This window comes from Dermacentor silvarum, chromosome 1 (assembly GCF_013339745.2).
Source record: "Dermacentor silvarum isolate Dsil-2018 chromosome 1, BIME_Dsil_1.4, whole genome shotgun sequence".
Classification (NCBI taxonomy): domain Eukaryota; kingdom Metazoa; phylum Arthropoda; class Arachnida; order Ixodida; family Ixodidae; genus Dermacentor; species Dermacentor silvarum.
In genome coordinates, this window is record NC_051154.1 from 236,774,748 (window position 1) to 236,788,457 (window position 13,710).

The 13,710-nt window shown below is 46.0% G+C and overlaps 1 protein-coding gene across 2 annotated transcripts in view; it reads left to right on the forward strand.

Annotated features, from left to right (window-relative positions):
• LOC119436952 (uncharacterized) overlaps positions 1-13,710 on the forward strand; it is a 139,372-nt gene that overhangs the window by 108,029 nt on the left and 17,633 nt on the right. The window contains exon 3 of one of the 2 annotated variants that reach the window (XM_049660129.1): positions 9,920-10,198. The exons of the other annotated variant lie outside the window; for it this stretch is intronic. Coding sequence (XP_049516086.1) covers positions 9,920-10,198 — 279 coding nt within the window. The remainder of the gene's footprint in view (positions 1-9,919; positions 10,199-13,710) is intronic. 2 annotated transcript variants of the gene reach the window in all.

Here is a 13,710-nt window from a genome sequence, read left to right on the forward strand (position 1 = left end):
TTCTTTCATAGAACGCTTGTACCCTTGTCTCGTTTTGTTTCTCTGCAAAATCGGGGAGCTGCCGCTCCCTTGTTGCGGTAATGGATGAAGAAGCCGTCGAGGACCTTCCTGGCGCCCAACCATCACGTCGGGTCACGTCCAGGAAACGTGGAAACGCGTCAAGTGACACGGACAGCGAGGCAACCGAGTGTACTCGTACTCGGACAGCGTCGACTCGTCGGACGACGATTTCACGCTTGTCATGAGCCGAACTACTAAAAGAAGACTGCTACGGAGGTCATCATCGGCAAGTGTCTCCACCGTGAAGACAACACCACAGCGCTGGCCGTACACGATGCTCTTCATGCCCGTGGACCCTGTGTCCAATCTGCGACTCCTGAACAGGCAAGTCCTTTCTGCGTTTCTTGAGGGAATCGCACCAAATGAGATCAAAGACGTGAGAATAAACGCACGGAAGAATGTACTCGCAGTAGACGTTCTACACCGTAGTGCGCTGCAAAGCCTGCGGCACGTAACGGAGATCGACAAAGTGAAAGTGCGATCCATGATTCCTACAGGCTGCAATAGCACTGTCGGCGTCATTTATGATGTCGATATTTCTATACCAACGGACGACTTGCCTATATTAATAAAGCCAACTACAGAAGGCACTCTTCTCATGCACATCGCAAGACTTGGCAACACACGTTGCCTGAAGCTTGAGTTTGAGGGAGACAGCCTTCCCTCACACGTCAAAGTTGGCCACGTCCGCCATCCAGTCCGGCCCTACGTACCGAAGCCCCTGCAATGCTACAAATGCTGCAAGATGGGACACGTAAAAGGTGTCTGTAGGAACAATCTCGTGTGCCCACGGTGCGCTGAATCTCATTCGGAAGAAGCCTGCCGCGCAACTGTGTTAAAGTGCCCTAACTGCCATGGTAACCATGAGGCCTCATCCAAGGATTGCCCGCGGGTGAGGAACGAGCGAGCAGTACTCAAACGTATGGTACGGGACCATTCTACACACAGAGAGGCTGCCGCTACTCTCAGGCGGCGACAACGACATCGCCACCGAAGAGCATCACGAAGAGTTGCATCTACCGATAGAGATACACCATCTTCCAGCAAAGCGGCTACCATACCAACGCCGACTTCCACAAAGACGGACACTGCGACAACGAAGAAAGGGGCAACACTCGCTCCTCCTGAAGAGTGGCCTACACTTCCACGAGCACAACCTGCCTCGAAGTCACATCAAATCGCGCCGCCCTCGATGACTTCACAAACCGCTGATGCGACGGCAACTGAGGATCGCCAAGTCATAGCGATGTTGAAGTCACTTATGGACGCCATGCGCATTCTACTGAGCAGCATGAAAACGCCGTCGGCGCAGAGCGCACTGCAGGTGCTGGACACCTTGAGTCCGGTACTTGCGGCTCTAGGGTAAAACCACAGCCCGAGAGATGGCGTCGTTTCAAGAGGAGGTCAAGAATGCATCTGTCTTTCAGTGGAACGCAAGAGGGCTTAAGTCACGCATGGCCGACTTTAGACAGTTTGTCTTTACGCACCAATTCCCCATTATCGTGATATGCGAGCCAAACTTGTCAGCTCCCATCAGACTGTCCGGGTATGAGTGCTTTATGTCCTCTACCCACGGAGAGTGCAGCAAGATTGTTGTGTTTATACGCCGTGACTTGACTTATGTGCATCACCCAGTGCCTCCTGACGAAGTGAATCAATATGTTTGCTTGACAGTGAAGAAGAAAAAGCTCACGTTTACAATTCTTGGTGCCTACTTATCTCCAACAAGTCGCCTGGATTGTGAGCGCTTACAGGGAATTTTGACATCGACTCCACAGCCGTGGGTGATCATTGGCGACTTTAATGCCCACCATTACCTATGGGGAAGCTCCAAAGTGAACTCTAGAGGCAGAGCATTGGTGTCCTTTGCCTCTGAACGCGAACTTTGCCTGTCAAATGATGGAAGCCCCACTTATCTGCGTGGATCAGTGTATAGCAGCTGCTTGGACCTTACCTTCGTTTCACGTTCGTTTTCGAGAAGAGTGTACTGGTTTTCGGATTTAGAAACGCGAGGTAGCGACCACATCCCAACTTATTTGAAGATTGAAGGTCTGACTAGCTCCAGGTCCCCCAGAGCCGTCCATTGCACCGATTGGCCTAAATACAAAATAATCATGGAAGACTGCTGTCGTGACGGTACCTCCTGCAACCTAGAGGGCGCGATAAAGGATGCCATAGAAACAACCACGCATTCGCCTTTGAAGAGTTCTGCCCGCACCAATTTCGACATCGAACTCGAGAAACTTCGAGCAATTCGCTGTCGTGCGGAACGAAGATATAGACGCACGAAGTCCATCCATGACTTGAGATTGGCTAGACGAACACAAAAGAAAATACAGCGTCACATGAACAAGCTGGCTTCCCGACAATGGGTATCCTTTTGCGAGTCCCTGGATCCGCGAAAACCTTTATCGCTTATATGGAGGACTGTTCGTGGCCTTCGCACAACCTTTGGTCAGCGCCACCCGTTTAAATCTCTGGCACTACATCTACAATGTAGGGAGATTGATGTCGCTGAATCTTTCTGCAGAAAGATTGCTGGCGAGGCAAATTCCGATGGAACGGGAACGGGGACGCTCGACCACCCACTGTTCTCACGCGATCCCCGCATGGAGTGCCCGTTTTCTATGCAAGAACTAGAAGCTGCGCTGGCTTTGTGCAGGCGTTCTTCAGCGCCAGGACCTGACGGCATTACGTACCGTGCCCTGTGTAACCTAGGAGACCAAGCTCGGAAAGCACTCTTGCTCCTATACAACGACTCCTGGCAGACGGGTACGGTTCCGCAGGAATGGAAGTCAAGTCGCCTCATTCCACTTCTCAAAGCTGGCAAGTCGCCTTTGGACATTTCCTCATACCGTCCTATCGCACTTGCAAGTTGCGTTGGAAAAACAATGGAAAGAATGATTTTAACACGTCTGGAATGGTACTTAGAGTACTATGAAATCTACCCAGACGCTATGACCGGATTCAGGCGTGGCCGTTCGTCTACAGACAACGTTGTTGACTTGGTAACATTTGCGCAACACCAGAAGGCCTGTAAACGACTATCTGCTGCTCTGTTTCTAGACGTTAAAGGGGCTTACGATAATGTCACCCATGAAGCCATCCTTGGCGCGTTAGAAGCAGTAGGACTTGGTGGTAAGATATATATGTGGGTGCGCAGCTACTTACAGAGAAGATCATTCTACGTGCACACTGAAAATGGCCCGACATCCGAGCATTACGGTAGCCGAGGAGTGCCTCAAGGCGGAGTGCTTAGCCCGACGCTTTTTAATCTAACCCTTATTGGATTAGTTGACAACCTTCCAAGCACCGTACAACTTTCCATCTATGCGGACGACATCTGCATTTGGGCATCAGGTGTAACACGACCTCAGCTTCGCGCTCGGCTTCAGAAGGCAGCCACAATGACATCTTGCTACCTTCGTCAACAAGGACTTGAAATTTCATGTGGAAAGTGCGCAATGGTGGCATTCACCAGGAAGCCAATGTCTGCTTACGGAATATCAATTAACAGACAACTTATACCATACAGCAGAAGTCACAGGTTCCTGGGAGTCGTAATTGACAGAGACCTGTCTTGGACTCCGCACGTGAATTACGTGAAAAAGCGGCTGTCTGCTATTTGTCACCTGTTCAGGTTCCTTGCAGGAAAAAGTTGGGGAGTATCCATACACGGTATGTTACAGCTGTACATGGTGCTGTTCGTTGGATTCCTTCTGTACAGCCTGCCTGCAATATCCAACACCTGCAAGACTAACCTCCGCATGATTCAAAGCATTCAAGCCCAAGCCCTTAAGATATGTCTTGGCCTACCACGCAGTGCGTCAACGGCTGAAACCATTGCCATTGCCCAGGACTACCCAATCACGACGCACATTGCCGTTGAGACAATGCGTACGCATCTCAGACACTATGCTAGGACCCCTTCCCACCACCTGGCGAGCCTCACTGCTGAAAGGACCTGCTCGACATTTAGCGCTACTGTCAGTGCACATCGTGCATCGTTTACTTCAGGGTACGCACCTGCGGCCAAGCCAGTGCTTCCTCCGTGGTGTTTGAGCCGTCCACAAGTACATATAACGATTCCAGGACTACAGAAGAAATCAGATGTACCGGCCCCTGCTCTAAAACAACTGAGCTTACTCCTCTTGCATGAAAAGTACAGCAACCACGTGCACATCTATACCGATGGATCGACTACGTCGTCCAGTTCTGGTGGTGCGGTGGTTATACCAACGCGAGGAATGACACTGCGGTTCAAGACATCGCATGTCACGACCTCAACGGCAGCAGAACTAACGGCTCTGCGTCGTGCACTAGAATTCATTGACTCTGAAAGACCTACAAAATGGGCTGTGTTTTCAGACTCAAAACCGGCATTACAGTGCGTGCAGTCAGTTCTCCGACGCGGCTGTCATGAACAGTTGACATACGAAACAGTGAAACTTCACCATCACGTCCAACAAAAAGGCCACGAGGTTGTATTTCAATGGGTACCTGGTCATTGTGGAATCAGTGGCAATGTTTCCGCAGACAACGCTGCTCGCACATCACACCAAGAAGAGCTCCGCGTTCCAATTCCACTTTCGAGGACAGACGCCGCAAGGCAGCTTCGACACCTGGCACGCAGTCTCTCACTGACCGAGTGGAACTCGCCAAACTTACGATTAACACGACTGCATCAATTAAACCCGTCACTGCAACTCCGACCTCCATTCGGACTTCCTCGACGTGAAGCTTCGCTTCTTTGTCGCCTTTGGTTAGGAGTTGCCTTCACAAAGGCATACTCTACATTAATTGGAGTGACCGACAGTGCAGCATGCGAGGTCTGCGGCACCGACGAAACTATTGACCACCTGCTGTGCCACTGTCCACGATATGCCCAAGAAAGACAAGAACTTGCTAACGCACTAAAAAAACTGGACAATCGGACGCTTTCCGTGCAGGTGCTGCTGGAACACCGCCCCCATGGCTCGTCGGCCCATAAAGCGGTGAAGGCACTTTTGTGCTTCTTGAGGACGACGGGTTTGTGTCAACGTCTGTGACTATTAGTGCACTAACACACGCGTCAGCGAACTAACCGCTCATTTCCCTTCTTTCCTTCCCTCCTCTCTCTCCCTGTCATCTTTGTGTTCCCTCTTCCCATTCCCCCGGTGTAGGGTAGCCAACCGGACGTTATCCTGGTTAACCTCCCTGCCTTCTGCCTTTCTCTTATTTCCTCCTCCCTCCAACGCGTGCGTTGGGTCTGCATAATTTTTTTTATTATTATGATCGACACATCCGTCGGCTCTCTCCCTCTATGACCGGTGGAAAAAGTTGCTTACTATATGTGGAAAAATCTTGCATGGCCTTCAAAAAAAGAAAAAGACAGTTCCGCCAGAGTCGCCTTTGGAATTTCACTGCTTGATCAACGATCAGTTGGGCATCGCCACTTGAGAGGCAAACTAAACAGAACCGGGACCGAGTTTCCCAGAGAAAGTATACGTTAAAAGTGCGTGCATCATCAGGTTCGTTTTGTATTTCATCCTCTTCTGGTCAAGCCTGCTATAACAATGATTAGCATGACCTGAAAGACTGTAGTGCATATATTCACTAAGGGGGATTGGCCGAAAATTTGGCAGCGGAGGCAAAACGTATTACTAGAACGGACTTTCAAAGCTCTATAAATGAAACCAAGAAGAAAAGAAAAGAGTATGATTGAACAATCAGGCGCGGATGAAATAACTTGTTTGTTCGAATGATAGGAAACAAAGAAAACTACCAACAAAAGACAGAGTACGAAACGAATAAAAGAATAACTTTAAGATTTTAGTTGGCGGGAGTTGCAAAGAAAGTTATCTATGGCAATGCATTTATTCCTGTGGGGACGCTATAGCATGGATGCTTCAGTAGGTAATGAGACATGAACTGTCAAGATCCTGCTATAATCACTGAGGTGGGTATGGTGATTGATCTTTTTTTTTCCTTTATAAAACCTTACCATAAAATCCGCTACACTTTGTGAGACGACCTTGATATTGTTTGAGTTCTTTTCAGCTCCCCATAATGAGGCGTGTCTTTTTTACTACGTCGTCATGCTCGTGGTAAATCAATATGATCAAGTCTATCCGTTACGGTGTGTGTGGTCAGTTCTTCTTTACAGGAAATATCGCCGCTGGTGCTACGATCAAACACAGAGAACTTTCTTGACAGTCGCGTTTGTGGGTCTTTCAACAAAGTCTTTTTTTATATATTTATAAGCGAAGCTTCGCATTGTTCTCATTTTTAGTTTTCTTTTGCGTGTGGCAGACATAGAGTTCCTTTCGAAAGCTTCACCCCACTAACCTGCAACCAACGAGAATTGAAATATGTTTCCTTTGTTTTGTAATTTTTGGTGTTGTTGTTACCGGATTCTTGTGAGAGGGCATGAGCTGGTTTCATTTGATGTCACACTTCTCCAGAACAGCGGTGAACTAAGCCTGGAAACGAGATGGCATGAGCTGGTTTCATTTGATGTCACAGTTTTCTAGAACAGCGGTGAACTAAGGCTGGAAACGATATGGCATGAGCTGGTTTCATTTGATGTCACACTTTTCTAGAACAGCGGTGAACTAAGCCTGGAAACGACCTGCAGTTCTTTTCCACAGGGACAAAATGCTACGTACCAAACATGGCTCGCATGTGCCGCGTGGTAAGTAGTCAGGTAAGTAGGTAAGTAGTCAAAAACAGATTCTAAATCATCCAACTATTTTGACTGACGTTACTACTTGGGCCTGTTGGTGTGTCATTAGAACATATAACGTGGCGCGTAAAAGACGCGGACAAAAGCAAGGAACGAAGACACACACATAGCACAAACGAAACTATTTTAAGTTTGACTGAACAGTCCTTTTATAATAGGTTCTTGATACTTTATTAAGAGTGTACATTACAAACACGAATACAACTGCAATAAAACAGAGTATTTTACAGGTCGACAATGGTCCACGGTTATGTGCAATGCCTGTAAGAGCCAAAGACTAGCTTAAATGAAATCACCTCACCACACTTGCTGATTGCGTTTTAACATAACGCGGGGTGTGCTAAATAGAGCTCTTTCCTCTTACGCTACACAACGCTGGTCAGCGCCCACTGGCGAGGGGAAAAACTAAGGCTATTTGGTGTTGCATCACTCCAAAACGCCGGCTTCAAATGTATTAAGAGAACCATTGTAGCTAGCGCGGAGTAGAAATATGGACTAGACGTTTGGCATGTCAAGAAGAAAAAAAGAGAAGTTCATCGTGTAAAGTGAGTTGTGGCTCAAAAAAAAAATTTAAAAAAAATGGTTAATGGCGCTTTGGAGCTGTATGGTGTATTCAACATTGCGTCGTTTCAGACTGCCGGGAGTATAATGGTGAGAACTGGTAGGAGTAAACTGTGTTCAAAGCGAAACGTATGCTGGAGGAATTTCCAAGTTTCCAGATGCTTTGGAAGTGCCATAGATTATAATCAAAATTGTGCTAAATGGGATTCTCCTTTATGCTTGTAGGGATGCTAGAACCTTTGCCGTTTGCGAACCACTTGGTGTGTCGAGATGAAACTTCGTAGAGAAAATAGAGACGGCTGAGCGACTTGCGCAGGTTATGAGGATGGTGCACCAGTACTTTTCGAAGTTCAACAGGAACCGGAAACGCCTATTTGCTGAGATAAAGTTCGGTGAGCATATATATATATATATATATATATATATATATATATATATATATATATATATATATATATATATATATATATATATATATATATATATATATATATATAGTAACTGGATTTTTCAATGGGCCAAGCGTATTTAGGAAAATCAGAAGCACAACTTCGCGGTTATCTTAGGTTTATTATTTTCCCAACAGTTTCGGTCGGTGGACCGACCTTTTTCAAGGTCGGTCCACCGACGGAAACTGTTGGGAAAATAATAAACCTAAGATAACCGCGAAGTTGTGCTTCTGATTTTCCTATATATGTATATATATATTTATTTATTTATTTATTTATTTATTTATTTATTTATTTATTTATTTATTTATTTATTTATTATTTATTTATTTAAAATACCTTACAGGCCCAAAGGGCATTGAGTAAGGGGTGTTTCTTAATACAATGAAAGCACTAGCAAACTAGTATAGAACAGGGTTACAATGCAAGTGAACATCAAAACGCAACGAAACAGAGTAAATTGCAAAATGGAAAACAAGTTTCCAACGCTAGTGAAGAAAAAAAAACTAACAAAAACGCAACACATCGCAAAATAAACAAAAGAACTTAAACGACGAGACCATGTTACAGCACTATTTTACAACAAATATGTACCTCAAGCTTGTGGCGAATGTCTTAAGGTTATTATCACAGGCGATATCATCGGGACAGTGTATATATATATATATATATATATATATACAGGGTGTTTCAGCGAACACTTTAAAATTTCTTAAAGAAGGTTGCCTGTGGCAGACAGCACAATTCTAGTTCATGAGCTAGTCTACTCGAAGAGGCGGACATTACTTGCAGAAGAAATAGAAATGTATAATCGAATAATTAACAAAAATCACTAATTAAGTTTGTAAGTAATTAACTGATGGCCCATATTGCAATTTACAAATTGTAGCCGTGGAGTTCGCAAGGCGGATCCACGTGGAACGAATTCTCGGCATGACACCAGTTTCGAGATATTAATTGCCGAACTTTGCGGAGAAATGCATTGGCGTTTCACTTAGTTTTTTAACAAAACGTCGCTTTATGCGTTGAAGCACAAAATAAACTGGAACACCAATGCATTTCTCCGCAAAGTTCGGGAATTAATATCTCGAAACTGCTGTCATCCTGAGAATTATTTCCAAGTGGATGCGCCTTGCTAACCACACGGCTACAATTTGTAAATTGCAATATGGGCCATCAGGTAATTATTTAAGAAGTTAATTGGTGAATTTTTGTTGATTAGTCAATTATGTATTTCAATTTTTTGTGCAAGTAATGTCCGCCTCTTCGAGTAGAGAAGCTCATTAACTAGAATTGGACTATCTGCCATTGGAAACCTTAAATAAATTTTGAAAGTGTTCGCTGAAACACCCTGTATATATGTATATATATACATACAATGAAGTAGGACAGAGCGCAGACTACCAACATTTATTGCGCGAAAGGCCAGGAAGCGAATGTAAAGGCGCGCTTATCACATTCAGCACCAGAAACAAACGAAAAAGAAAAAAATGAATATTATCTTTCTGCCACCACTGGCACAGTACTGTTTACCGTCCATGCCTTCCCTGCATTGGCCTCTACGTTCCATATATAGATGTTTTATGATCCAGCGCGCACTTCTCTTGATCGCGAGCGGTACAGCCGGACGTGACAAATGCGACGAAAAGGCGGAGACTACAAACGGCACCGCCGAGCAATCGAGCCACGAGTTCAGATGACAACAACTTTATTGCGAGAGTAATGTCCTTATCCCGTCACGCTGTTACAATCACAAACGAGCACCAGTCTACGACTCGCTCCTTCCTTTTTTCTGTTGCCCACTGTTCGCGACCTTAAACTTCACTGTAGCTATCTCTCTCTCTCTTTTCTTTTTCTTTTTTTCGGAGACGTAGATATTATGCAATGTGTATTCGTTACAGTACGAGATTCTCGCGAAAATGGCGATAGCGATTTCTGAAATACAAAGAAAGTGGACCGGGCGTGATTGAACTGCGAAAAGAGGATCGTTCTCAACGCTAAGCGAATCCTTTGTTCACCTTTGTTCAACTTCGTTCACACCCTTTGTTGGGTGAACAAAGGATTCGCTAAGCGAACCTTTTGTTCGGCCAGTATATGAACAGCTCGTGTGTTCCACCCTGCGCAGGGAGCTCGTGACGAGCGTGATGACGCTCCGCGGTGCGCCATTCCGGAGCTACTTTGCGGAAGTGGATCGCGACGAGGCGCTGCTGGACGACCTGGCGCCGCCGTCGTCCGAGCAGCGGGTCCGCGTGCCCTTCGGCAGCGACGTGGACGAGGCGCAGGTGTGCGACGTGCGCGTCGAGGTGCGTTACCCGCGCTTCGGCGTCGACAAGGACGGCGACATGCGCCTCATCGTCAACGACGGCGGCGACTTCAAGCAGCCCGTGCGCGTCGAAGTCTGCAGGTACCGTATACACACCGCACTATGTATAGGGGATACGCAAGATTCGTGTGTCTGCGTGCTCTCTGTCTCGATCTCTCTACTTTCTTTATCTTTCAACTTACCCTCCCCCATGCTCTGGTGTAGGATAGCAAACAGGGAAGAATGGTGACGGCAAGTGTGTGCACCGAGAATTAGCGCGACACATACATTGCTACATTTGTGGATTATGCACCTGTTGCGTCACAGTGCCACATAGTCGTTTCGTAGGATTGGCCAAGTGTGGGAACACATCCAGTGGCACACACCGAATGGTTGAATAAAAAAAAATCTAGTAAATCAAAGAACATGGCGAATGTGTATAATACGTTATTCTATTAAGGGGTAAATGTGCTTTTGAGACACCTTTAGGCCGCCATTACACGTTCAGGTTTTATGAAGCAATTTATATATATATATATATATATATATATAACAAATAGCGGAGGTCCGCTTACTCCCACTATTTTTGTCGCCGCCACGATTTTTGGGTGTGTTCAGAACTGTGGAACCTTTTCTAGAGCCTGCACTGCTCCTACTTCAAGAGAAAGTTACCTTGCATCGCTTGCAACAAAATTCCTGCATGAAAAAACAACACAGGGCACCTCTACTCGGCCCTGCTGTAGCTGCACAAAATTCTGTTTCTGTACTTTGTATGCAACAGCCTGCCCCTTTTGGCGAATACGTGCAAAACTAATATTCCAACCCTCGATAATTTACAAGGTCAGGCTCTGCGCAAGTGTCTAGGACTACTTCGGTGTGCCTCAGCACATGCTACGATCATAATCGCTAGATCATAATCGCTAGAGTTTGCTATAAAGTTCGCAATGCCAAGTTTCGACATCATTCCTCAATTTCCGGTTAAATTCATAGGCGCAGAAGAAAATAGTCTTTGTCGCGGAATCTCTGGTCCGCATAGTTTTGCTTAGCGGAATACGTCACTGTTGACAACCTAAGAGCGCACATTCGGCACCTCTAACGAGTCATCAGTCACTACTGCTGTGCCGGGGCTGATACCATGAGTCGATCTTTTTGAGAAGTTGTCTTTACTCATCGAGGTTGTTTAGAAGTACTTCTTGGTGGGCTACTTGGTGAAGCATATAGCTCTTAGAAATAAGGTGCAAGTTGGCACGCATACTTCGTCTTGTCTGTCCTCGTCTCACCGTCTTGTCTGTCCATATCTACGTATGTTTCTCAATTAGCGCATCCCATATCCATCAAGGCGACCTTCCGTCGAGTTTTCCACAAGTAGCAATACCTTCGTCACGTCTGTGGTGACTTCCGCAGCCACACGTACGCCTCATGATTGCGGGTATTGCGAAGAAGGCCAGTAATTCAACAGTGGCCCTACAACGGATGGCATTATTATTGCAGAACGAAGCCTGTGGAAAGAGAACACACATTTTCTCCAGTGAATCAGTATACTTCTGCAACTCTACGTGTGCCATTGTCATCCTGGCTACACTAGTCATAATTAAGTTCAAGATGTCCCGCACGACGACGTCTCCAAAAAAATAACCTGCCGCTCTGCGTGCTGCTGTTAACTGCCTCCTTCAAGCACACCCTCGAAAATGGGTCGTGCTTGTGAGTCCATGGTAGCCCTTCTGAGTTTATATCAGCCCGGCGACGCAGGTCTCATGAGCAATTGTTTTCCCAGGTAACGAAAGTTTTCCATCAAGTTCTTTGCAATGGACATGATATAATCTTCCAGTTTCTTCCGCGTAAATGTGGTATCGTTGTTAACGACATTCCTGGTAACGCTGTCCGGTCAGCCCGTAATGGACGCCGGCCAGTTTCGATGCCCTTGTCGCGAACGGACGCTGCGAAGGGTCTTCGTTTGCTTGTTCACACTAAGACGCAATCTTCCTGGAATACTCCAGAGTGTCTCAGACAGCCATTTGCTCAGAATTTGCCATTCGTTGAAGCTGCAACTTCTGTCGCACCTTTCCCGCTGCGATGCAATTTTCCTTTGTCGCCTCTTGCCCAAGGGTTGCTTTACTACAGCTTATTTATTCCTTCCCCAAGCTCACCCAAGAAATAAGGGACCTAATAAAGAAACGACAAAATATGAAATTTGTCCGACTCAAAAGATCAGATAGAATTTGCTGAACTATCAAAGCTGATAACCAAGAAGAAAGCACTGATAAGCGAAATTATAAAGTCGTAGAGATTGCGGAAGCAGTAAAGAAAAGGCAGACCCGTGAAATCAGTGAGAAGGGAACTTGGCATTGGAAAAAAAAGATGTATGCAGTGAAATATAAGTACTGCAAAGTCATCAGCGATTTCGATGATATAGTAAAGGCAGCAGATGAATTCGATACTGAACTGTAGAGTGCCCGAAGCAGCCACCTAACCTCGATTGGTTGCACTGACAAACAGGACATAGAAGTTCCATCTGGAACTAGCGATGCGGTTAGAAGAGCTTTGCAAGACATGTCCAGGTGGAAAGCGGCAGGAGAAAATGGAATAACAGTTGATTTGATCAGAGATTGGGGAGATATTATGATCTCAATGTATGCGGCCCTTTATGACGCCAAACAGAGGTGCGCCTATTCGTACTGCGTTTTCGGTCAGCATACAGTGGTTAATAAGCCCGTTTGCGGGTACTTGAATTCGGCGCAGAATACATCCTTCGTTAATGCGTACATCTACCAATATATCCACCGAGATACCGACAGTCCCAGCAGCAGCAGCAACCACGCGAAATCCGCGAGGGCATTAGGAAAGCAAGCTTCGCTTAAAAAGAAAACCAAAACGTACTTGCAGTACGAAAGCCCCTCCTCGCATCAACCTCCAATTACCCTGTCCTGAATTACCACTCTCTTCCTATGCAAATTTCTCAATTTCATTACACTATACCTAATTTTCTAGCGTCCTTTTCTGCTTTTACCTTCCATTGGTCCCCATAATGTTGTTCTAGCAAACTATCATTATCTCTACTCTAGATAACTATCACATGACCCACGCAACTCCACTTCACCCTCTCTTAATCACAACTATAATGTCAGCTAACCCCGAGTGTGGCGGTTTGGGCGAGTTGGTATATTTGGTACATCTTGACTTCACAACGCAGTGCGCAATAAACAGGGACAAAAAACAGGGAGGACGCATAACGCCAGCCGCTAGGTGTCTCCGTCAGCGCTCCGTGTTGATCGTACGTGCGTCCTCTCTCGTCATTGTTTACCTTGCGCTACGTATATGAAGGCGGCCAACCGCTTTTCTTCCCAATTCATACCCACGTTTTCCTGTCGCCTAAACGTCACGCCTATCACTTTTCGTTCCATCGCTCGTTACGTCGTCCTTAGCTTCTTTTCAAGCTTCTTTCTTATCCTCGAAGCATCGGCCCCGTAGGGTAGAACGGTCTGGTTGTCTAAGAAAGCCGGTAAGCTACCGGTATAATGAACTTGGTAGTGCCACTCATATACGCTCCGACCTATGTTTACTTGTGTGGAGACTTCCTTATCATGATCCATGCAGCTTGTGACTTCAGTGTTTAA